This window comes from Rhea pennata, chromosome 28, assembly GCF_028389875.1.
Source record: "Rhea pennata isolate bPtePen1 chromosome 28, bPtePen1.pri, whole genome shotgun sequence".
Lineage (NCBI taxonomy): Eukaryota > Metazoa > Chordata > Aves > Rheiformes > Rheidae > Rhea > Rhea pennata.
Window position 1 is genome coordinate 5,022,192 of NC_084690.1, and position 25,287 is coordinate 5,047,478.

General features: G+C 48.0%; 2 protein-coding genes across 2 annotated transcripts; both read left to right on the top strand.

Annotated features, from left to right (window-relative positions):
• Window positions 1-104: 104 nt before the first annotated feature.
• BAG4 (BAG cochaperone 4) lies at window positions 105-6,186 on the top strand. The gene is made up of 4 exons (XM_062596675.1): window positions 105-221; window positions 2,605-2,865; window positions 3,329-3,571; window positions 4,708-6,186. Exons 1-4 carry the CDS (start codon window positions 105-107, stop codon window positions 5,206-5,208), a joined length of 1,122 nt encoding a protein of 373 aa, XP_062452659.1. The 3' UTR covers window positions 5,209-6,186.
• A 5,481-nt stretch (window positions 6,187-11,667) lies between these two features.
• On the top strand, window positions 11,668-25,013 carry DDHD2 (DDHD domain containing 2). Its single transcript, XM_062596950.1, has 18 exons — window positions 11,668-11,760; window positions 11,938-12,146; window positions 13,506-13,696; window positions 14,541-14,630; window positions 15,082-15,202; window positions 16,364-16,453; window positions 17,608-17,743; window positions 18,435-18,643; window positions 18,817-18,887; window positions 19,128-19,247; window positions 19,455-19,550; window positions 20,011-20,142; window positions 20,247-20,402; window positions 20,908-21,010; window positions 21,107-21,271; window positions 21,862-22,024; window positions 22,311-22,429; window positions 22,984-25,013. The coding sequence occupies exons 2-17, from the start codon at window positions 11,945-11,947 to the stop codon at window positions 22,399-22,401; spliced, it is 2,136 nt and encodes a 711-aa protein (XP_062452934.1). The 5' UTR covers window positions 11,668-11,760; window positions 11,938-11,944; the 3' UTR covers window positions 22,402-22,429; window positions 22,984-25,013.
• The last annotated feature ends 274 nt before the right edge of the window (window positions 25,014-25,287 follow it).

The window sequence follows — 25,287 nt, forward strand, 5'->3', positions numbered from 1 at the left end:
CCGCCTATTGGCGGGTGCTGCGGCGCCGCCGCGAGGCGATTGGCGCGGCCGCGGTGACGTCCGGCGCGGTGGCGCCGCTGGCCGTAGCGGCCGCCGCCGGCGCGATGGAGCCCCGCGGGTGCGCGCCGGGCCGCGGCGCCGCGCAGGCCCCGCCGTGGCCCCCCGGGCCCTACTGCGCGGCGGCGGCGGGCGGCGGCTGGGAGCGCGCGGGCGCCGCGCAGGTAACGGCGGGCGGGGCCCGGGCCGCGCTGCGCCGCGCCGCGGCGGGGCCGCCCGGGGCAGCGCTGTCGGGGCGCGGCGCGGAGGAGGCCGCGCCGTGGGCGCAGCCCCGCGGGAGGCGCCGCGCGTGGAGCTCCCGGCGGGAGCGGCCTGGGCGCCGGGGAGCGCCAGCAGCGCCGCGCTGCCCGCTGTAGCGCGCGGGCGCCCTGCGCTGCGCGGCCGCCGCCGTGCGCTGGGACTCGCGCCCGCTCTGCGGGAAACACGAGTGTCTCCTCCTGCCCTCCTAGGAGCAGGCGCCCTATTCCGGATACGCGTCCAGCTACTGGGACTCGGCCGCGCAGCCGCGGGCTGCGCACCGCCCCGGCGCGCACCCCGCCGCGGCTGACTCGCCAGGCCAGGTGCGGTGAGAAAAGCCTTGCCCTCGCGTTTCCCGCGGAACGTTTGCCGAGGTGCGGCTGGAGCTGGGAGCCGGGGACGGAGACCAGCTGAGCTGGACGCGGGGGCTGGGAGTCTCGGAGCAGATGTCCCGCGGTGTTTGGTTTCCTTTGCCCCGTGCTCCAGGAACCCCTGTTAATGCCCGAGACTGGCGCTTCAAGGTGTTGAATGCAGGTTAGCAGCTCTCTCTGAAATGCCTTAGCAAACCACGTACTGCAAACGGTGGCAGCCTCCAGCCCCTTCCTGCAAAAAGCACTGGCAGGTCTGCAGTCTGTGGATACTGAGCAAAGACTTTCCCGCTGGTCCATGACTGAAGAAATGACCCCAGATGGCTCTGAGATCTCAGGGATCTTGTTCTTACCTTATGCCTAAGGGAGGGGAGCACCAGAGAGGTGATGTGACTTGCTGAAGCTGGGAAATCCTTGGGTCAAACATCCTGCTCACCAGAGTGCCTGGAGTTAGCGGGGCTTGTAGCAAGGGCACGCTGTGCAGCCGGGTGGCAGCACCTCAGTCTGCTCCGCAGGTTTCTCCCTGTCCCCTCTCCCGTGGTTAGGCACTGGTGAGATGCCTTGTCTGTCTTTGATGTTGCTGGAATCCCTCTGTCTCCTGTGCCCCCTTCTGCATGTGGGTGGCCTCTGACTCTTCTCAGCTCACAGCAATAGACTAGTTCTTCTGCCATCCAGCTGAGCACAGTATTAGGACTGGCTTTAAGATTTGACCCTACTGAAAAGCTGCCTGTTATTTTCAAAGTATTCTTGACACTGAATTGTAATGTAATCTAGCTGTGGCAAACTGTCTGGATTTTTAAGCTCATGTCTTACCTCCTTTAAAGTGTAACACTGACTCTTTTTTCCTAAGATCTTGTAGCTTAACATGTAAATCATTTTGCATTAAGTAAGAATCTGGTCTCCCATTCTGCTGGTTTGGGGCACATGTTTTTACCTGTTGAAAACAGAAGACAATAAACAGAGTAAAAAGTTAGGATTCTTAATGTCTTTAGGGTTCTATCCAGTTCAAGGTGAAATTTTTATGTTACACTTTTTTAAAGAAGAGGTTGCTGGGGGCAATGCTGCTATCCTTGATATGTTTATGGCCACCAGATGACTGGTAAGAATTGGGAATCACCCTATAATACATTGGTCCCAACTAGTAGATACTTTATCGAGAAACAGAATTGTTTGTTCTCCAGTGTGAATGTGGAACTTGAGAATCTAATGCCTGTCACCTTTTCCTTTCTAAAGGCACAGCAAACTAAAGATGTCAGCTGCAGAAATAGCAATATGTATATAATAAACTTCATCCCTAGGAAGGAATTGGCAATTTGTGTGAGTGGCAGGATTTACATCACGTGTCTGACCCCGGTAGAGGGCAGGCACGAGTTAACTATTCCTGCCGGAGGAAGAAAGGAAGAGAAAAAAAAAAATCAACGTGTTTCCTTTATGTCCCATGACTCACTTTTCCTGGGATCTATTATTTGTTGTTCTGAATGCAGCAATAGCTTTTTTTAGGAGCTATTGCTCAAATATCACGCAAAGAAAAGCTTTACTCCTTCCAAAGAGGTTGTCTGCTAGCTGTACAGACATAACTAGGGTTTGTTCTAATCCCATATGACATTTAGGTCTGCTCTAGCTGTTTTGTAAATCCTGGAGCAGGTGATACAATCTGTCCTTTATGAAATAGTTCACAGGCAAAGAACTGACTTGCCCAAAACTACTAGGGAGCTGTCAGTAAGCTGCTGAAATTCTAACATTTAAGTGTCTTAGCTGTGGTCCCTTGAGTGGAGCGTGGTACTTGCAGCAATGTTTTCCAGGGATGGTGTGAGCATCTGGCACAGAAGCACGGCTCCAGGCCTAAGATGAGGCCTCGTGCACGCCGTTCTGCTGGAGCTGAGCCCCGTTGTGTGCAGTGCCCATCATGCTTCCTCTGCTTTGCCTTTTTCTTCCTTCACAGGGAGTGGATTCTCCCTACACGAATGGCACGTATGGCACCCCGTACCCCTCAGCTCCTGGATCTGCTCCACGCTACACCAGCCTGCCGCAAACACAGACTTACTATTCCTCCGGGCCTCCACGGACCCCCTACCCTGCGGAGTCCCCGGGCTTGTACAGGCCCCCTTCGCCCGCTCCTCCTTGGAGCTACAGCCCACCAGACTGCCCATCAGAAGGCTCCTCTCTTAGGCAACAGCAAGTTCCTGGGTACTCCTCACCACAGGTAAGATGCAGGTCCTGGCCAGAGCAACTTTCCAGCCAGGCCCTGGGCTGCCCCAGTAAGCCTGACTTTGTTGGGATAGGCATTTGCCTTCCAGTGCTCAGAGCATGCTTGGTCCTGCACAAGGAAAAGCCCCCGTGGAAGAAAATTCCACAGTGTCTCCCCTGATGGATCCCTGAGTGTTTGGACTTGCCTACGTTGTGCGGAGTCAGGCTTTAAACCATATAGATACATTTTCATGTCTTGAACAGATAGCCTTGCTCATTCTTATAAAAACCTGTTAATCAGTCTTCTGCAAAGAGTGCAAGTTCATGGGCTAGAAAAGCAGAAAACTGGTAATGAGTCTGACTGTGGCTCTTCCCAGAGCTGTTCGGAGGGTTGAAGTGCTCAGGACATACTTGTGTTGGCTGACTGAAAATGACTTTGGTGGTGGGGGGGAATGCTTGCTTCTGCCCTTTTCCTGCAGACTCCAGGAATGCCTGTCCCACAGTATCCCTACGGAGAAGCCAACACAGGCGTTACCCCGCAGGGGCCCACACCACAGCCCAGACCCCAGGAGGAATCGTGGGCTCCCTCCGCAGTCTATGGGATGCAGCCGCGTTACGGGTGGCATGCTGCTTCGGCACAAGGGAACCCGTTCGTCTCCGAATCGCATCCATCCTGGACTGGCAGTGGAGTCCCTCCTTGCCCTCCCTCTCGGGACTCAAAGGTAACAGCTGTTGCTTTGATGACCTGTCATAGCTTGTGTGCACGCTGTATCCTGGCTGCAGTTAATCTCTTAAGTTATGCCACTTTCCTCAAAAGCTGGTTTTGACTCCTGGGAATGTCCCTTTCTTTGGCTGCAATTGGTTTCTGTTATGTGGAAGCAAAGCAGAAGTTCTCTTAAATACTGCCCAGCAAAATCTTATTTGTGTACTGGAGACCAAGATCCAGAGCTGTAATTCCAGAAAGGTGCTGGAGATAACAGACCTGCCAGAGCAGGGCCTGAAATGGGACAGACCTTGACTGTCTTGCCTATTATGTTTTCCTGAAGCTGCTAACACTGTCAGAAATCCCCTAGTGAAGAGGTGTGTGTGATCTGTGGGTCAGTTTGCAGACTCCAATATTCCTCTTCAAATAGTTACCTCGGCAAAGACATTCTTTAAGTGTTTTTTTTTAAACAAAAAAATATATGGAAGTGATGCGTTTGGTAGGGGGCTGTTCATCTCCCCTTCCTCTGAGTTTGATCAAGAGTTAAATGGCCCCCCCAGAGGCTTGGTCTCAAGGTGGCAGTGTTGGCAGAGCCCTGCTGGGGGATGTGGCTACAGGGACAGGGGTTACTGCTATTTGAAACAGTTCAGAATGGCGCTGCCTACAGAGGAGTGTCATCTCCAGTACATCCAAATAGGCTCTTGCCAAAACCTATTTAGCATTTGCCCTGTTCAGGTGTAATGAGTACTCAGTAGCTTGCTTCCCTTCCCTTCCCGCGCCCCCACCCCCAGATATTTTTCACACGTGCCTTCCTCTTGCTGGGGAGTCTGCGCCTCAGCAGGCCGGACACTGGAGCGCTGGTCCCTGTGTTCCTTTTGGGGACTTCTTGCAGGGTGTCGGGTTGCTAGGACGTGAGATACTGTGACATCATGGTGCGTGACGCTCTAGAAAACGCGGCCCAGATCCCTAGTAATGCCACGCTTGGCCCCTTTCTGCCCTGCTCTCCTGGATACGCACACCTCAAGGCAGTCACAGTGCCACCTGCCTCCCAGCTCCCTCGGGGTCTCCTCGCTCACCTTTTTCATGCAAGATGAGAGATTAAAAAAAACTGGCATTAGGGGAAATGCACTTAAAGATTTTTGCTTCTGACTGCAGGATTCTGCTTATGACAAATCCGAGCAAAGTGCAAACCAGCAGAACTACTATTCTGATGTCAGTCACCAGCACTCTGGGACAATGAATGATCACAAGGCGACTCCATTCAATGCCAAGCCATCCCTTTCAAACCCCAAAGTGCAGTACAGTGCACAGCCCCAAATGTATGATAATGTAACTCGGAAACTTTCAGCTGGGCATCAGGAGGCAGGCTGTAAAGCTGGTGACCAATCTTCAACAAATTCAGCACCCATCCCACCAGAGATTCAGAGAATCCTACACGTTACAGAGGAGGCTGAACAACTAGAACAAGAAGTGGATGAATTTGTAGGAAAAAAGACAGATAAATCCTACCGTCTTCTGGAAGAGATGTTGACCAAGTTGCTGTTGGAACTGGATTCCATAGAGACTGGTGGTCAGGACAGTGTTCGGCAGGCTAGGAAAGAAGCTGTCCACAGAATTCAGGCCATACTGGAAAAACTGGAAAGAAAGGGACTGTGAAAGTATTTCAGTCACAATACACAGCTTGTTGTTGAGGTCCCAAAGAATTTTAGTTCTGTTAAATCTCAGTTCTTTCTCTCAAGTCCTATTGACAATGAAAAAGCAATAAACAATCATTTAAAAATAATAATAATAAAAGCCCATGCCCAGCAACGGACAAATAAGAGAGGATTGAAGCGGCAAACTAATTGTTTGGTCCAGGCTATGGAAAAGCAGCACCAGTTGAAGTACTCTGCCGTTGTAGAGGTCTCTCTGGGGTATCCACGTGCTTTTCATCAGCAGGAGGGAAAATCACTGTACAGAATAAAGTTCTCAATACCAGGCCCAATCTGTAGGTACCTCCTGGAGCCACAGCAGTTCTTTAAATAGCAGGAATGCGTGTCAAATTTTGTCACAAAGGTATTGCAGTATGCAGCCATAAAACAAGATTCTGGGCTTGTCAACTGCTGCGTGTATTTTCAGCTTATATCCCTGCCATGAAGACTGCTGTGTGTTGTCCTGGGGTTTGTTTGTTTTTTAGTGCACTCAAGTAGCTGCATTGAAGTGCTACAAGAAGTGACCATGCTGGCAGCCCAGTCAGCACAGCAGCTCAAGGGAATGTCACGTCACACAGTTTCTTCTCTATTGTAAAGAGCTATTCTGTGATGGTTTGTATGGAAATAGGAACACAGACTGGAACTCTCTGAATCCTGCCACTGAAAAAGACAGGTATAAACGGGAGAACAATGTGATAGAGCAGCCCTAAACAGTAGGATGTTTGGAAATGCTTTTTCAGGTCCCTTGGGTAAAGATCCACTTTTTAATTGTAATGTCCTTTCATATACTGCAAGTTTTGTATTCCACTGCAAATACCATACTCGGTGGCTCTGTACAATACACGGGAAGAGCTCAGTGTACTATTAACCTTCTGGTTACAATATGTTAAGTGAGTCATTAGCGTGTGTGACAAGATAATAAACCCTGACAACTTTTAAATGTAATTTTGTAATTAAGATGTCTCAAAGTCACTTTTCTTTAAAGAGAAAGTGTGCGTGAGATTGTGTTACTTAGACCTGGCTGTAGCCAAAATACCAGGCTATCTCGGCAGCAGACAGTTGGGCATGAATGCAGCAAATCACCACTGAAAAGGCTTGTTCAGAGAGTTGTTGGGGATCACTGCAGTGCCTGTCTGCTCCCAAGCAGTGCAGATGCTCCAGGAGCCTTCAGCCGTGGCTCTGGGAACAGTGGCCATATTTTGGAGGCAGGCAATCTGGACAGACGTTGTCTTAGCACACCTGGAGCTGGGAGCGCTCTGACCTTGCGCTCCACAGGCTGGCAGCCAGCTGATGCCCTGAGAGAGCCCTGCAGATTCCAGGTTGGTAATAAACTGGGGTTGTGCTGCATGGGACTGACCTTTGCATCTGTTTGGATGCCTCTGATCACTCGTAGTGTGCGGTCTTGGGAAACAGCCTGCTCTGAGGTAAGCCAGGAAAGAGCTGAATGTCATGTCCTGGGACCAATAAATGCTTGATTGCTATTTTATTTTGTCCTCCTGTCAGGCAGAGAGCAGCCAGGCCAAGCTATCCGTGCTTCAGATTCAGCAGGAAAACTGACTTTTGAGGATCAGCAGTTACACTGGGAGATAAAGCAGATCACAATGAGCAGACTGATGTGCTGTTACTGTGCTGAGGACAGGAGGGTTCTGGTCAGTGGCCGCATACGGAAAACAATGGCTCAACCCCAGTGAATGCTCCTTTCTTTCTCTGATAAAGACAGCAGTGTCAGCAGCAAAAGCACGTTAATATGTGCTTTTGGTGTGTGCTTCTTTGTGGAAAATAACTGTGGTAAGAACGATTTTCACACAGCTAGCACTGCTATCAGTCTCTTTAACCCTAGAGGAACAAAACACCACTGTGGTGTCTGTACCCCTTAATTTTATATTATAGAGTTGAAAGTCTCTTTCAGTCCTGTTTGCAGCATCCTGAAATCTTTCCCAAGAGATTGCTGCAGGCTCACTGAACTACCTTTAGATAGCAGTAACTTTACTTCATAAAATCTATTCTTTTAGATTTCTCTCTCTCCTGGCTCTCAGCAGCTGTCCCAGTAGGTGACTGAAAAAAGCCCACTTAATATTTTGTCCACTGTGTGACTGCTAGCGGGCTATTGGCTCATGTGAAAAGTTTAAGTAGTAGGAGGGGTAAACATGCATTCTTCCAAATTATTAAATCAAAGGTGGACAACTAGGAGAGGAATGAAGTGAGTTCTCTTTTCAGCTACAATTAAAATTACAATTACTGTTGAGAGAAGCAACCCTGATATTTAACTCTGCATATCCCCAAGCTTTGAACTCCTTAATTCTGCTCCCATATGTTTGTTAGGCATGTGCATGGTTACCTTGCTGACTAATGACAGATTTGAGCATGTGCTTTGACTCTAGGTAGATCCTGTAAGTTAGTGAGAGGGGAGTTTGATGTGGAAGTGGCCTGCTGCAGAGAGGACTGGAGACTTCCTTGACTCCAAGAAATAAATGCACAGAAAGGTCTCTCAGTGACAGTTCAAGGATTGCTTCTTGTCAATATGTATCAGGAAAATAACACCAATGGTTTGAGATGCTGCTTTTGATGCTTCTTCACAGAGTAGATGCTCCAAGGGGGGGAGAGCTCAAGCGGTAAAACTGGACACCCTCTTGCCTATATTCTGGTCTCTGCTGCTGCTCAGCAGAGAGGTATCTGCAGAGGGAGTAGTTTGCTCTAGCTGGAATAAGAACAGATGCTCGAGGCAGAGGTCAGGAACAGGCACCAGTGAGGTGTTCTTGTAAAGCCCTCTCAGGAACAGCCCTCAGATCTCTTGCAATTCTTAGGATATGTAAGCAAGTGCCTGGAGGAGCTGGCAGAGCAGGACAAGCTGCTGTGCTAGCAGTATATAGATGACAGCCAGGACAATGTTTTGCATTAGGCAAAGACTGCAGCAGAGCCCGTGCTCTACTGAACTGAAGGAAAGCCTGGAGGGAGAGTACAAATGAGGCAGGTGGGAGGGGAAGGATGCTAAACAACCGCCTCTGCTGTGTGTTCTCCTCATGCTTGGGGCATTACTGAGTTCTGAAAACACCCATATCTGGCTAGAAGGCACTCCCTTTCTACTGGAGACAGATGCAGATTTAATTACTATAAGTCGTATTTGAGTGGAGCCAACTAACAAAAAGACACCCATCCCTACAGAGTGCAATAGTTGCTCTGGCTTCATTCTTCAGCCCCATCACCTTACCCCATGGCTCCTCTCTTCAGTGATTCAGCACCAAGCCCAGCTCTAGGTCTTGCAGGATTTGTGCTCTCTAAAGAATTATTGAAGAGCTCTCTTCTTCCACTATAGCAGAAACCTGCTAATAGTTCCTAATAGCAAGGTACCCACCTGCTTTGCTGAATCAATCCCCTACAAATTCAAATTTTCATTTCCATTAAGAGAATGGGCAGAACTGAAGCCTAGCTTTAAATGAGAATATACTTTCTAAAGCTGGTTTGTAAACACAACAGCTACTAGCTTTAGGGCAGATCTCCCTCCCTCCCTCCCTCTCTCTCGCGCTCTCTCCCTCCCAGCTATTGATGCGCTTTCGGAGCTCTTTCTGCTACTGTCACTTGAGTAACATGCCAGTTGACAAACAGGGCTGATGCGTCAGCCCTGCTGCAGCAAGGGAATACTTACAGGTATGTGAAAGAAAGGAGCTAATGGCTAGATTCAATTAGTCTGAAATTCATGGAACTGGCTGAAACTTTATTTTCTGTATTTATTTCATTTTTAGTAGTAAGAATTGCATAAAGAACAAAACTATTGCTTATTGCATCCTGCTTTCTCTAATACTCAGCACTAACTGTTAGTTGTCAGGGAAAAGAGGTAGTCAGCTTTACCAGCACAAAGACAATTGTGGAGCAATCCTGGTTATTTTACAAACTAAATAACACTGCAATGCAGTCAACTAGGAGCAAAGAAAAATACGTATACTCAGCTGCTGTAGTATCAGTGCTCTGTGGACTAGTACAAAGGTTTCCTGCTGCAGAGATGTGGCAAGAATGATACCTTTATCCATTTATAAGAAAAACTGTAAGTATGTGCATGGCATATGAGCCAGCCAAAGTCTGAGGGGAAGGAGGGAGGATGTTTTCTTTTCTTTTCTTTTTTTTTTTTTTTTAATGTTCTGGTGCTGAATTCATCAACGTAACACTTTCCTTTAGTAGATTTCCTCTTTCAGAGTTTCCCTCTCAGCATGTGGGAAGGACTCATCAGAGGATTATGTAAACCCTTATTTAAAAGCACATGAAAGAATCTACCATTTCCACCCACTTTTTAATTTTATCATTTCAGCAAGCTTGGGTATTTGAACAGCTCTGTGAAAAGATATTACTGTGGATTACATTTCTAGCCAAACAGCAGCATTTCTGCATATCCATCAGACAGATGGTGGGTTTTATCTGTTTTCTGTGAAGCCTTGCAAAACCGGTAGGACTGATGCGGATTAAGGCATACCTTCCCTATTCCAGCTTGCAGAAAACTCCAGCTGACGTAACTGCGTTGTCCCTGCCGAGGCCCCGCTGCCTTCGATCACCTTCAAAGCAGGACTGAGGTGGGTCAGTACTTGGACAGGGATCTGGAAGGACAAACAAGATGCTGCAGAGAGAAATGTAGGTACGGTTTGTTAGCAGAGAAGTGGTGTAGCCCCTGCAGAGAGTGGAAACAAGGTTTGTAGCCGTATGTTTCATAGATGTATGTGAAACTGAGGGTTTTTAGCACTTCTGGCCATTGAAGTCCATCTAGCAAGTAATTAGTCCTCATGGTGGTGAAGGTGAGCACAGAGGTCCCAGCGTCCAAGGGGCCGATTCCTGGCAACAGGTTTCTCTTACTGTACCCGCCCTCGTCCCAAGAACCAAACTGGAAAGTGTTCCTCTCTACTTATCACAAGGCTGGTCTCTACAGAAACCACCTTCTTGTCCCAGGGTTGCCTCCACTTCTCCAAGCACCACTCAGTATTAAAAGGGAAGTTCTCCTTTACTAAGGGACTAAGCATACCTTCATAAGGCAAGGCAAAAGGAGTGCCAGAAGGTTTGAAAAAACAAACACTGAATAAGTGTCTTATGGTATCACGCTGAGGAGAGCCCTAGTTTCAAGTATTTGTCCGCACTGGGTGTAGGAGGCAACTGGCACTGTGGCATGCGCGTTTCCCTGAGAGGCTGCCGAACACAACCAGAACGAACAGGGCCAATCCCTGCCTGCCTACATCCGGCTTAGAGATGCAATAGAAAGTCTGAAGTCAAGACTAGCAATGATGTCCTAATTAGCGCTGGCATCAAACGCTTGTGATGGCGTCGGAACAGATTAATTCTGGTCACCATAACATGGAATGGGTACATCAATCTGCAGTGACACCATCATGCAGCTGTCCTGGTGTGGTGTCACTTACCTCTTGGCCCTCAAATATTCTTGCTGGAGGTGAGCAGGACAGGGGCTTGAGCTGCTCAAAGTGTTAGAGCCTGGAAAAATGAGGACAGCCAACCACTGTGTGCATAAGTCATCCTCTCCTTGCACGTAGCTTTAGCGCGTGATGTAGGAGTTTGAGGCTGGCCTCCCACCTTAAGGCTGTGCCTGAAAAGCAATCTTCTGCTCTCTCACGTGTCTGCATTAATAATAACGCCGCGATAACACAGCGCAGGCGATGCCCCTGCCCGGCGGGCTGCGCTGGCGGCCGCGGGGGAAGCTTGCCGTGGCTCGCCGTGCCCACGGCGACCCCACGCCGCCACCCCGCCTTTGCTGGCAGGGCGGGTGCCTGGGTGCGGGGCTGGGGCCCGCAGCGCGCCCCGCGTGGGTCTGCATCGCGGCTGGCCCCCGCCCGACGGCTGGGAGGAGGAGGAGGAGGAGGAAGGCGGGGTGGCACAAGCGGCGGCGCGGCGCTGCGCGGCTCCTCCCGCGGCCGGGGCCGGGGCCGGGCGCTGCGGCGGAGGCGGCGCCGGCGGCGGCGCGGGCGGCTCCTCCCGGGCTGGGCGGGCTCGGGGCCGGGGCCGGGGCCGCCGCACGGGCCGCGCCGCGCCGGGGGGAGCCGCGGGGCCGCGCCGGTAACGGGGGTGCGCGGGGAGCTGCGCGGACGCCGGGGCGGTGGGGGGCAAATATATACATGCCTGTATGTGTATCTTTAATTATATATATATATACACACACACACAGTGTATAATATATATGTGCATGGGTGTACATATATATGAATATTTTTGTTAATTTATTTACGCCGTCCTGCGCCCTCCGTCGCAGCGGTGCATGAGGCCGAGGCGGCGGGGCCCGGACGTGCAGGGCGGCCCCGGCACGGCCCGGCCTGGCCCGGCCCGGCTCGGCTCGGCCTGGCCCGGCCCGGCCCGAAGCGGCGGCGCGTCCGCCGGCGCCCGGCCCGGCCGCAGCGCCCGGCCGCTCACTGCCGTTTCCCCCCGCTTCTCCGCAGCGCTTCCCCGGGGACTTGGCTGCGGCCGCCTGGGAGCCTCCCTCCGCGCGGAGGCACCGGCACCGGCTCGCATCCGCAGCCTCCCTCCTCTCCCACGAGTAAGTTTCTGCAGAACCGGCTTTTCCCCATTTGCGGCACTGAACCGTTCGGTCTGGCTTACTTTCACAATAAATGTTACAGATTTGCAGGGAGGCATGTTCTATTTTATGCAGAGTAAATGCTTTAGAGGGTCTTTTAAAATTCAGATCCTTGTGTCTCCTGTTTCCTTTGTTCAGGAGCATCATGTCAGCTCAAGAACAGCAACAGGCACAGTCCTCTCTGCCCAGTTCAGCCACTTCCTCTGAGGCTCCAGAGTCAGATGCTGCAAATAAGTACGAGACTGTTGTTCCCCACTGGTTCTACTGCAAGGTCATCGACTCCAGAGAGCGATGGATGCCTTTCAGCACACAGGATTCGGAGAGGCTGGAAGAGGCTCACATCTCAGGTAGGATGGAAATGCTCTTTGTCAGGTGCTGCCCCATCAAAAAGCACAGATAAAACTCCATGAGTTCTCGTTTTGAATCCCCACAGGTTGGACTGGAGGATTTCACAGCACTGCTTGGCTTCAGCTCCTATAAGTTATGATTTTAAATAGCCCTTAATTTTAGATACCTACTCTCTGATCTTAAAAACACAATCAGGTTCTGGCCAGGTGAGGTCTTAAGAGACTGGTAAGAAAGCATCAAGTGTGTTGGCAGAAGAAGTCAGGCTGTGATGCTCTATCCTAGTATCAGAGGGGAATTCTCAGAATACATCAGTGGCTTCTGCCTGGGATGGAAAATTTTGCCTCTGGAATTTTAAACTTGGACTTTTTTGGCGATGTGCCTACTCTTAGATCCTTAAACAAATGAATAACCAAGTTCTTTAGATGCATTGTATGCTCAGTCCTCATTCATTTGACACATCCTTTAAATTATATATAAATCTACTTATTTGCAAAGCACTCTTCTTATGTGGATGGGAGTATGTAAACAGGAGAAAAACAGCATGGGGGAATTTCTCCCAAGGGGAGGGCTGTTCTGCAGATTTAGTGGTGTTCTGTGACTACCTTTGTGTGAAGGTGCTGTCCAGACAGCAGCTGGGTCTAGTCTGAGCAGTACCACTTCAGGACAGGGCTCGTGTTGCTAAATACAGTCTGTGCACAGCCACTGTGTATGACGTGTTACCAAGGAATGTGTTTAAAGCAGTGGTTCTGCTAACAGACATTACAGAACACAATTTCTGCTCTTCCTCCCTCTCTGAGAAAACTTTGCATTAAAAGCTGTGCTAGTGGCTCACGTGCCGCAGCACAGAGCAGAGCCTGACACAGGGCACTGTAGCTGCAGTCCCGTTAATGGGTCGGACCCAAGAGACAGCAGAACTAAATACGCAGAGTTCTCTGTTTGATTTAGAGGGAAATGGCTTAGAAATCTAGAGACCTCAATCTCCAGTGTTAAGCAATGCATTTCCCAAGGCCACAAACTCATGTTTTACCATCTAAGCATAGGCAGGAAGAGACCATGTTAGCCTGTGCCTGGAGCTAGAGGGGAAGTCAGCTGTTTGTTGCTTAATGCTTTGGTCTTACCTTCTGCCTCTGGAAGAAGTTTGACACCAGGCACATCTCTACCAGGTGCTCTCAATGCTGTCCTGTGTGCTCGTATATGGAGAACGTTGGTGTTTGCTGCTGTTGCTGATGTGCTTTCCTGGTATGCTCTTTGCAGAAGGCACTCAACTCTTATCCCTCTGATCTGGCATAGTAAAAGGCTCTCTTGTAGCATGCCTCTCTGGTCCTCTCATGATTAATTTCAGCCTTTGGTTCCTGTAGGGAGAAACAAGGAAGATCTGATTGTCCCAACATCAGGGGGTAGGTACGACGTGCATTTGAAGAAGAGGCAGCGTGTTGCAGTGTACTGGGAGGAGGAGGTATCCGAAGTGCGCCGTTGCACCTGGTTTTACAAGGGAGACAAGGACAATAAGTATATTCCCTACTCAGAGACCTTCAGTGAAGAATTGGAGGTAAACACACCTTTCCTGGTAGCTTCCATCTTGCCAAGAAGCATTTTGGCTTCTAACTGTCAAATACTAGCTGTGATGTCCCAAACTCCATATGGAGCTACTGGCACTAGTCATGCCTGAGGACATGAACTCAAAAGAGGCTTTAGCATGACATTTTCACATCTGATTAGCATAACTGTAAACACTGCTGCTGTCTCCCTCCCAGCATGCCGTAGCTAAGCAGCCTCCCTTTTCTCCTACCCTTGCTCTAACACTTTCCTGGATCTTTCTGCTCTGTGTTTAACTGTCCAGTTGTTTTCAGTAGACCATGCAACTCTGGCCTTGCTTGCAGTCTTTTTTTGGCATCTTTGATGTTTTTTTTCCCAACCTTATCTGTTGTGACTTCTACAGTCTAACTGTCCCTTTGGAAATCATCTTTATTATGCTGATAGTTCGACTAAAACCATGGGACTGTTATGTGCAAGAAAGGGTACCCAACATGATGGGGACTCGCTAAGCACTACTGACTTAGGTTCATTAGTAGTCTCTGCTGTCGGTGTTTAGAGAATTTTCTTAGGGAAGATTATATATATATATAATATTTACAATAATCTGTATTCTGACCTACAAAACAAATGCACTTCTGAATCGCTGCTATTAAAGTTGTTGCTTCTTGGAAACTCTTTAGCAGGTGTTACTTAGGTGACTGTTCTTTCTCCAGCTTCACCTGACTGATACCTATTCCTCCTTCACAAAGTGTGTTGATAAGAGATGCCTTAAGATGGATGGGAAATCTCTTAAGTAGTTGAATATTCACAGAAATGCCTTCAACTGACTTACTTAAAAAGGATGCCTTTTTCCTTAGGAAGCTTATATGATTGCTGTAACCCTGGATGAGTGGAAGAAGAAACTGGAATCCCCTAGCAGGGAAATTATTATCTTGCACAACCCAAAGGTGAGGCAAACGTGATGATCTCTCTGTTGACTGGCAAAGATATCCCTCAGAGACGGAAGGAAAGCCACTGCATGCCTCCCCCTTTGGGGACTGTCTTCACTCTCATTTTACATTCTTTCCTTTAACTTTGTCAGTTAAAGGAAATTCGTTTTGTCAAAATGGCATTCCCTCTGCTACCTACTCAGGAGCAGATAATAGTAACTAGAGAGAGTGAGCCTGTTTCACACTATAATGTTTCTCTTTAAGCGCCTCTCACTAACTGCCTTTGTGTAAAGGGCTTGTACCAGTGCAGTTACAATAGTGCTGATCTGTATCATCACAGTATCTCACATACCAGCTGTTGTAGTGAAGTGACACTTTAGGTATTTGGTAGGAGGACTACCAGAAATTTCTCTTCTGCTTAACCATGTTACACACTGCAGCTTAACGACAGGCTCTTCTTGTTTACAAGCTCATGGTGCACTACCATCCGGTTGCTACCTCTGATGACTGGGGTTCAACTCCTATGGAACAAGGTCGACCTCGAACTGTAAAGAGAGGAGTAGAAAATATTGCTACTGAGATCCCCAATGGTAAGCCTGCATTCTCCTTCTCTTACACCTATGCAAAATTACAGTCTGTTTTCTGCACTGTTTTTTTCAGAAGGATTGACAGAAACTTTCATGATTCTTTTAAATGAAGGGCATGTTTAAAAGTTCCAAGCTGTAAGGCACTGAATGACCTTCAGAAACCTTTGTAGCATCAGAGAGCTCACAATGTAAATGAATGCAGAGGAGGCAAGGCACAGGGGAGGAAGATGGTGTGCTCCCAGCCCCTGCATTTTGAAACCAGAGCTCTTGAGTGTTGCAGTGCCTGAAATTACCCCTGAAGTCTTAGCCTCTTCCTTAAAGGAAGAGTTTCTTTCCATAGTAGAGACACAGGATTTATCACTTAGCTACATTCAGGTGTGCAGCTGGCACATGCGTGCTCTCCCTTTTTCTGTGGGTCAGCTCTGTCCCTTCTCGCCAGTGCCTGAGCTGTGTTGTCAGACCTCATGACCTGTCCCTGTGATGAGGGCAGGCATGTTTGCTCCCGTCTAACCCCTTCATTATCAGTGAGTGCATACCTTCAGAAAAGTACTTGAGCAAATTAAAGTGTGTGGGAGGGAAGGAATAAAATGTAACTCTACCTGGTGTCTGCCTCAGAGCTGCAGCTTCTGGCAGGCCTCCTGAGTGCTAAGCCTTTAACTATGCACAGGCTTGGTGACTCACCAGAGAAGGTTATGCACACAGCCTTTGGAACAAGTCCTCCTGGTTGTTCTCCCTCTGGTCTCCCATTTTATGTGGCAGAGGCGACTGTGACCCTGAGGCAGGTCAGGTGTGAACTGTGGGGAACATCCACTTCTGCTCTGGTTGCTGAACTGATGATGGGAACAGAATTGGTGAGGCTCTTTGAGCCATCTCACCTTCCTCAACTGTCCCATTGATTTGAATCTGTCCCCGAGGGTGGGGTCAAGTGTGTGTGGGGGGCATTTTTACAGAATTTAGCAGAGCGAAGCAGTTCAGAAACATGAGAATTCCCACTACTCTTAAAGCACAAAACCTAGGCACTCACTCAAGTTTTTTTCACCTAGACCAAGATGATGATGGGAGGTTCGGTTCTCCTGCAGAGTATTTGGTTTCAGTGGATCAGTTTACCACTTAGGTAATGGTCTCCTGCAGGACCTGTGCTTTGAACCATCCTTTTGTTCTTAGGAGAACCTCTGCAAATTGATCATCTGGTTTTCGTAGTTCATGGGATCGGCCCAGCGTGTGATATTCGGTTCCGGAGCATTGTCCAGTGTGGTAGGTGTGGAGCAAGCGCTGGGGTACTCTTTTCATGTGCTGCTTTTAGCAGACCAAGTAAACCCCGATGTGCACAGACAGTTTGATGTGCTGTCAGAGTGCCTTCAGTCCATCCTCGCACTCAGCTTGGCAAGTTGCATGGTAGAATTTGCTGACTGCAATGAGGAGTTTAAATACAGCACTTCACTAACCCATGAAATACTACCATTTGGAAAGGTTTGGACAACCACTTTTGATCACTGTTCTGCTGCTGCTGAAAATAGTGAGTTTCCCAAATTTGATACAGATTTTCCAAGTAACTGTCTAAACTAATTAGTAACTTAGTCTGTTGCTATGTGTTAATCTCATTGGGTGAATTCTAACATATAACACCTTCAGAATGATTTTGGGACCAAAGCAGGGACACAACTTCTGGCTCAGGAAGTTGATAGTTGGAGGTTCAGAGAGTGAGTGAGGAGGTATTGCTGTTCTTACACATCTCCCTAAGCACCCATTCTCGATCACTGTTGGAGACATACTAAGCTAAAACCTCTAGTCTCACCCTGTATATTATTTGCTCAGAATGATTCTGTTCTGTAGGAGACACAGTTATTGAAATTGCCTATAAACCCAGTATGATTTAACTCTGTAGAAATCAGAAGACCCGAGATTTTTCACAGCAAGCTGTCTTTAGATCCTTTAAAATATACCTCTATTTTATTACAGTCTGTTATCCTATATGTTCATCTGATGACACTGTTTTCAAGGCTGATGACTACGTGAAATCAAGGAAATCAGCTTCTCTGTTTCCTTAAGTTACTTAAGAATTAAGTAATTTCAAGTCTGTATTCTCCCTTAGGATTCCCTTTCCAACATATACATCCTCACATTTTTTTTTTAACTCCTAAAAGTACCTTGCATACTTGGAAAGGAGGCTTGTTACAGATGGAACAGCAAAATCCAGTAAACACAGAAATAAGGACATGGGGCCTTCCTCTGATCTTCTAGTTAAAGATTGAAGGTCTTAGGGTAGCAGCAGCAGATTAAAGACCCTGGTGGGATTTCCCTTGGTAATGATCTTTTCTTTTATCTTATTAAGTGTTGTTGATGCAGTAGGCTTGCCCTATAGCCCTGTTCATCGTTGATGTTTTATAAAAGTTCACGCTCTCTTTCAGTGAATGACTTCAGGAACGTTTCCCTAAACATGCTGCAAGCCCATTTCAAGAAAGCCCAGGAGCAACAGCAGATTGGCCGGGTCGAGTTCTTACCTGTGAACTGGCACAGCTCCCTCCACTCCACCGGGGTGGACGTGTAAGTGTCCTAGATAGCGGTCTCTTGCAGTATCAGTCTCTGTGGAAATGAACGCCCTGCTCTGCCAAAGCACGCAGAAAGCCTTCTCCTGGGTATGTTGTGCTTTCCCTAGCAGGAAGAATAAAAGCTTTGAGTGTTCTTTGGGGCTCTGATAACACAGAGTGTGAACAGATGAACAGTACAGATGGAGTCCCCCTCAGACACCTCCCTGTGGGAACCTCCTCCCCACCGCCCAGCGCTGTTTGGCAGCACAGCTAATGTCTGCACTGATCAGTGTACAGCAGGAGAGGAAAGAGGTCTGCCTGTCCTAGCTAATGTCAGCCTGCAAAGTGGAACTGTGAACATTCATATCTTATTAAAGTTCTCTGGAAACTGGATACCCCAGTTCTCCACTTGGGCACTATTTGCAGTGCCCTGGCACGAGGAGAAGGCAGGTTAGATTCTCTGGAGAAGAATGTGTAGGCTCCTTACCCTTCTGCTGGGGAGAGCTCCTATGTGCTGCTTTTCAAAGGAAAGGCCTTGCTCTAGCTTGTGTCTTAGCATGAGCTGAGAATCTGGGTTAGAACATCACATCCTTTGAATACTGTGGCAATCTTTCCAAGAACTTAAGGCCAAAGTTGTGCCGTAGAATTGTGGTAAGAGTTCACTGGCACCTCTAACTGCAATTTCCTCTCCTCTTTTTTCCATGCAGTGACCTGGAGCGAATTACTTTGCCGAGCATCAATCGTCTGCGCCACTTCATAAACGACACCATTCTGGATGTTTTCTTTTACAATAGCTCCACCTATTGCCAGACCATCGTGGATACGGTAGCATCAGAAATGAACCGGCTGTACCAGCTTTTCCTGCAGAGGAACCCTGGCTTTAAAGGAGGAGTTTCCATTGCAGGTCACAGCTTAGGTAAGGAGTTTACCCTTGGGTCCCCCCAGGTCCTAGGGCTGTAGAGTAACACCCACAATGTGGGAGAAGTGAGGGTAGTATCCCTGTTTCCAGCCTAGAAGGAAGATGGCTTGTTTTTTTTTTCCATTATGAGATGCCAACATTTTATTTGTGTATGCACACCTGGTTTCTAGGGTCCCTCATTTTGTTTGATCTCCTGACCAACCAGAAGGCTGCTCCTGAGGATGAAGAGCACAGCAAAGAGGTATGCTCCCCCCAGGCTGAGGTTGAGGCTAGCTGCAGCACAGCATTTGCATGGGTAGCTGCACTGTGTGCATTGCTGAACTGCAGTGACCCCACCCCCCATGTCTGTAGGAGGAGAGCAGTAAATTCTCAGGTTGAACCACTGTGACTGCTTTGGGGAGGAGGAAAGAAGAGAAATTCCAAAATGTATAGGAGAAAATAAATTAGCCAATAACTTGATCCTTGATGGTTGCATTCAAAGGGGTCCAGGACAACTTCAAGCACCAGAGGTGTTGAGCAAGTCAAAGAAATTCTGAAGATGTTAGAGCTGTCTGAATACTGTGATGTTTTTGAGAGGGAGAAAATGGACAGGCAAGCACTGGTAAGGAGGGCTCTTATTTTGTCATCTCTTGTGTTTCTTCTTTGTTTTTCTTCCCTCCCACTATGTGCCCATCTCCCTGGTACTGAGTCACTTTCACGTGAATTGTCTCTTAGGGGTGCAGCAGGAACAGAATTATAGAGAACATAATTACCTAACTGCACACATCTCTCTGCTCTAGTAGTAATATCTGGGTTGCTTATTCTCTAGTTCTTGTGTACGGAAAAAGATCTTAAAGAAATGGGAATCCCCTTGGGACCAAGAATGAAGATCCTTCATTACATCAGCTCGAAAAGGGAGATGCAGGTTTGTCTTCTGCACAACTTACCTTCATTCTAGATCACATTCCCTCACTGTCAAACAAGAAGCCATTTTCACCATTTATGGTCAATCTGGTACCAAACAAAATGTGAGGCTGCAGTCCCTGAGCACCCTGAACTCCTTATTCCTGACTATTCTTGTTTATACAGCCTTCACAAGGGTGTTTTTTGGTTGTGGCAACAGAGCTGCTTGCTGTTTCCATCTGCAGCTGCTTTCATGTGTTACACGGAATAAAGTAATAGTGCTTAGAATTACATGCTTGATTTGAAGAGATGTTTTAAAAAAGCTGGTAATGCCTTCTAGCTTGGTTCTGGAGGACAAGGGATTACAGTTAGCTCACTGCCTTGCAAAATCATTTTTCTCCTCACAAGTTTGGGTAGGAATGACTGACTGTAGTGTGCAATCCCTGCAAGAATTGCACTATCTGCTGCCTGTGTTGTTGCAGGGTGTCAGTGACCAGAAAGCAACAGCTGCTGGGCATAGTCGGGAGAGCAGAGTACAGCCTGGATCCTCCACTGAGTTTGACAACACAAGTGATGGAAAGAATTGCCAGTACCGGGATGTTGGCTTAGGACAGGTAACTATTGGACTTGTGATACTCTTGATTGGAACAATGAGGCATTCATAACAGCAGCATGGAGACTGTCTCATGAAACAAATCCAAATCTCCCCCTCTTCCAGGTCTCAGCAAACTATCCTCAGCTAATCTACAAGCCTACCATCTTCTTTGCTTTTGGGTCTCCTATCGGGATGTTTCTCACTGTGCGAGGAGTAAAGCGGATCAACCCAAACTACAGCTTGCCCACCTGCAAAGGCTTCTTCAACATCTTCCACCCTGTATGTATAAGTCATTGCCTTCCTGCATTAAACATGTGGAATGTTGCAAAGATGAGTAAGGGGCTGGATCATCTCTCATAGCCGGAGAGTCTGAGCAAGCTCGGACCCTTCAATCTGGAGAAGAGAAGGCTCGGGGGGGGGATCTTATCCTTGCGTTTACGTACCTGAAGGTAGGGTGTAAAGAAGATGAAGACAGACTTTTCTCATGGTGCCCAGTGACAGGATGAGAGGCAACAGGCACAAACTGAAAACCAGGAAATTCTGCCTGAGTATAAGAAAAAAACTGTTACTGTGAGGGTGGTTGAATGCTGGAACAAGTTTCCCAAAAAAGTTGTGGAGTCTCCATCCTTGGAGATATTCAAAACCTGAGTGGACATGGTCCTAGGCAACCTGCTCTGGCAGGGGATTTGGACCTGATGATCATCCAGAGGTCCCTTCCAGCCTCAATCCTTCTGTGATTCTGCATAATGTAAGCTTTTTCTTGCTGTTCACCTCCTCCGTATAGTTTGACCCGGTGGCATACAGGATCGAGCCCATGATTGTCCCAGATGTGGAGTTTGAGCCAATGTTGCTTCCTCACCACAAGGGCAGGAAGCGAATGCACCTAGGTAAGGTAAATAGCAGGCCTTCCCCAGGCCACCCTCAGGCTTCAGAAGCTGCTGCTGCTGCTCTGCTGGCTGACATTGAGCGCTTCTGCATTTCAGAGCTGAAAGAAGGGCTGACTCGCATGAGCGTGGATCTCAAGAACAATCTGCTGGGGTCCCTGCGGGTAGCCTGGCAGTCCTTTACTCGAGCCCCGCTGCCAGCTGTGGAGGCTGCAGCTACTGACACTGAAGCAGAAGCAGAGACCAGTGTGGAGAAGCAGGCAGGTTTGTGATCAACACAGGAGTGTGGGGAAGCTAAGGATATCGCATCATGACCAGCCCAACAACAGGTTCTCAGACTCTCTGCAGCTGCACTAGCTATTTACCCATTCTAGCTCCAAACCCAGGTGGAGCTGCTGTTTTCTGTGCTCAGCAAATAGATTGTCTTTTAGTTGCTGAAGCATTTGTCTTTCCAAATGCTGTGGCCTTCCCTTGTTATTGCCTGGCAAAGGGGAAGATGAATTCCTAAGCATTTGGCACTCCCTGCTTCAGAGGGAACTCCTCTGGTCATTAAAGGCCTCCTGGGACCTGTGGCACGCACCACCACTTTGTAAGACTGCCAAGCCTATCACCCTCTCTGGCTGTCTCTAGCAATACTCTTCTCTGAGAGTCAGCCAAGGCGGGGAGAAAGTGACCAAGCACATAAACTGTCTCAACTGCAAGAAGAGTCCAAAGGGAGAGCTGGCCTACATTTCTTGCCCATCGGGCGAAGGGGAGGGCAGCTCTGAGTGTACTGCTGTGCTGCTGCATTTTCATAGTGAAAGTGGGCACAAGCAGTTGTGGTTGAACCACATTGCTCTGCTTTATTCCTTTAGAAACAAAGCCAGAAGAGACGCCCGAACCAGTGAAGGAAGAGGCCTCTCACATTAATGTGGGGATGCTGAATGGAGGGCATCGCATAGACTATGTATTGCAGGAGAAGCCAATAGAGAGTTTTAATGAATATTTATTTGCACTACAAGGGCATCTCTGCTATTGGTAAGCTTCTGCATAACCACTAAACTTCAAGTTTATGTCTGATGTAACTATAATGTCATCATCTTTAAAGTTAATATATTAAAAAGCCTTAATTGAGTAAGCAAGCTATGTTCCTTGCCTGTAATACAGCCACAGTGGGTAGGCAGGGCCAGAGGAAGGAAACCAGAGAAGTTTTCCTTTCTCAGTACTATCTGCTGAGGGCTGCATCTATCCCATAACCACTATGGATGCCCTGAAGGAATAGGGACAAGTGTCCCGCTCTAATTCTAATGTTCTCCTCCCCCAGGGAGTCAGAAGACACCGTTTTGTTGGTTCTTAAAGAGATCTACCAGACACAAGGCATTACACTGGATCAGCCTTTGCCTGGAAGCCAGTGACCAGGCTGTGCTCTCCTGGCAATTTGATGTAAGTCACCTTGCCTACACCTTTCTTCTGAATTTCCTAAAAGGCCTTAGAAGGCATCTGGTCCACTTGACCAGGGAAAAATATTTCGTATTTTTGGTGCCATGCCAAAGGCAGGAATTAGTTCAGGGTTTTTTCCTGGCCTGTCAGCATGTTTGGCTTCTTTCCTCTCATCTTGCACACAAGCATTATCAGGCACAAGGATAGCTAACAGACTTCTGCTGAAGATATGGGCAAGAGCAATTGCTTGTGGTTATGATCATTTGCATCCACCAAGGAAATGACTAGATACGAAGCCTATACTTTAAGCCTCCTAGGCTAAACGTCTCTTATAGACAGGAAACCACAGCATGAACCCTGCTATTATTACAGAGAGTGTTTTCATCTTACACTGCAGATAGTTGGGAGAGGGTAGACTAGAAGAAAGATTCATTCTTATTGTTTCTTGTACTCTTAAGTCTAATGCTGGTAAATTGCTGGATGTGGGAAATTGGACCAGAGGGATTTTTGGTCTGCTGTAGTACAGCTATTCTTACATTTTTCTTTTGCCTTCTTAGATCCAAACCAACTCAGTACTCACCAGGAAACTCCAGATTTCTTCTCTGCCTTCCTTTCTCCTTTGCTGCTGTGTCCTGCATGCTGCTTCCCAAGTACCTGCTGCTGCCTGGAGGTATGGGTGATTTTCTTCCATTTTTGGTAGAAAAATCATAGAAAAACACTTCTTCAAAAATACACACAGCACTTGCACTGTGACTCCCTGTGGCAGCATGTACTCTTAAGCCTCCGCCCTACAACTTGTGTGACCACCTTGTAAGTTATCACACCAGTACAAATGCAGACTAGATGTCTAGGTGAGGAACTGACATACATACAAGTCAACCTGCAACCTTCGAGAAATAAAAGCCTTAAACATGCGGTGTGGAGAAAGCTGTAACAGCCTTGCTGAGTAAAGTGGCCTGCTGATTTCTCTCAGGAGAAAGACGAGGCATCATCTCTCTCCCTCCTATAACAGCGAGCACTAGAGAGGCTAGAGCATTGCAGTCTTTGGGAGGTGAAGAACAAGGAGCACAGGCATCTGCTAAGCAAGCAAGAGTTTGTCTGCCAACCACTCTTAGCTCCCTGTAGCAGCAGCTGAACCAAGCTGCTGCTTGGTTTCTACACCCACAGGGTGTCCCAGGAAAGACTGCTGGATAAAGACAACTCATGAGAGAGGCATGTTTGTGAATACTTGACCTAGGTTTTACTGTCTGCTGTAATACATTGACTTCTCAGCATCATCTTCTTTGAGCCTACCATGGCCAATAAATGAAGGGCCTCCCCGAGGCACTGTATGCATCTAGCGTAGGATGGCAGCACAGCTATTGCCTACGTATATCCCATGCATGAAGCAGCCATATGTCCTCAGGTCCATGGCCAAGGGTGCATGAGGGACCTTTTGTAAAAATAAGTTGGGAGCGTGTCTTCTATTCTCCATTCCTTGAGCTTCACTGAAGTCAGGATTTAGCTGGAGAGGTGTCTAGTTGAGGTTTATTGATTAGGGCTCTAGACCCTCAGGTGCTCTATGCCCCATGGAACCCTTCAGGGAGGGACTGAGTGCATCTGCCGCCTCCTTCATGACTACATTCGAACCTCAGAATGACAAATGTCAATTCCCACAGAGTTGGGAACCTAACGCTAGGAAAGATATACCTCCAGATCAGAAGTGTAGCTAAATTAGGGGGAAGCAGCTGCTCTTCAGCAGTGTCCAAGCAATTCAGAGCCCTGGAAGGACAGTCCTCCTGTGCTTTGCGGGAGCATGGAGCAAAGCTACTGTTCTGCTGCTGTGAGGCTTCCGAGGTGGCTGCAGGGACCTAGTGCTAGCCAGGCTCTGGCACTACTCCAGTTGTTGTTTTTGTTGTTAAATAGATAAAGTGCAGCTTGTGAAGTCAGAGCCCAGGTCACAGGGTTTGGACGCTATGTCCTAATGACTCCACTGAGGAAATTAAGAGAGTTTTTGCACAGAGTTAGGTCTGCAGCTCATTGATGTGTGTTAGCTCTACTCTAAGGGTAACTGGGGCCAGAGAGCCTAAGGTGATCTGTCCTTTGCGATCAAAAACACCCAGGCTGACTCACTGGCTAGGCTGAAGCCTGAGCCTCTGAGCAAGGGGAAGGCAGATGTTTCAATGGCACATAAGGTCATTGCTCTGACAGTGTTTGGAAACAGCCAAACCACTTTCCTTCCTACTGACTTTTGCCCTGCATGGGGTAACAAGCCTTTTTTTCCACAGCTTCAGTTTGTTTGTCCTCCATTGTAGTATGTTATTTGCACTATTTAAAAGGTATTGTTTGCAATCCACAACCCTCCTCCCATCCAGAAAGAACTGAAGCTGTTCTTTTACCTGACTGCAGAAACAGACATGCTTCTCAGTTGGAGCCTGAATTACTGATTGGTTGCTAAAGCGTCTCCTACAAGAGTAGCAAAAGAAACAGTCTTAACAGAGGATGCTGTCATGATCAGCTTGTTGAGTTATGCACTTTGTAAAGAAATACATTTTAAATGTTATTTAATGTCTTTTCCAGTAAAAGCCAAAATAAATAAATAAATAGATGACTGTAGAGTGTGCATGTTTGGGTGAGAAAGGGGAGTGGTTTAAGAACTTATATTTGCACAATTTCAGGGGAAAGTAAAGTTATTTCTCTAACTTCTACTAAAGTAAAATGCAGGGTCCTGACAGGCTTATGTGGCCCAAGCTGAAGATGGGGCGGTGTTTTCATTACTGATATGACTTCAGCTCACTGGAGGTAGACGTGCCTAGCTCTGCCACAGTCTCACCTTGCTGTTTGCCCATATGTACACTTACTTAATAAAGAATATGCCCATC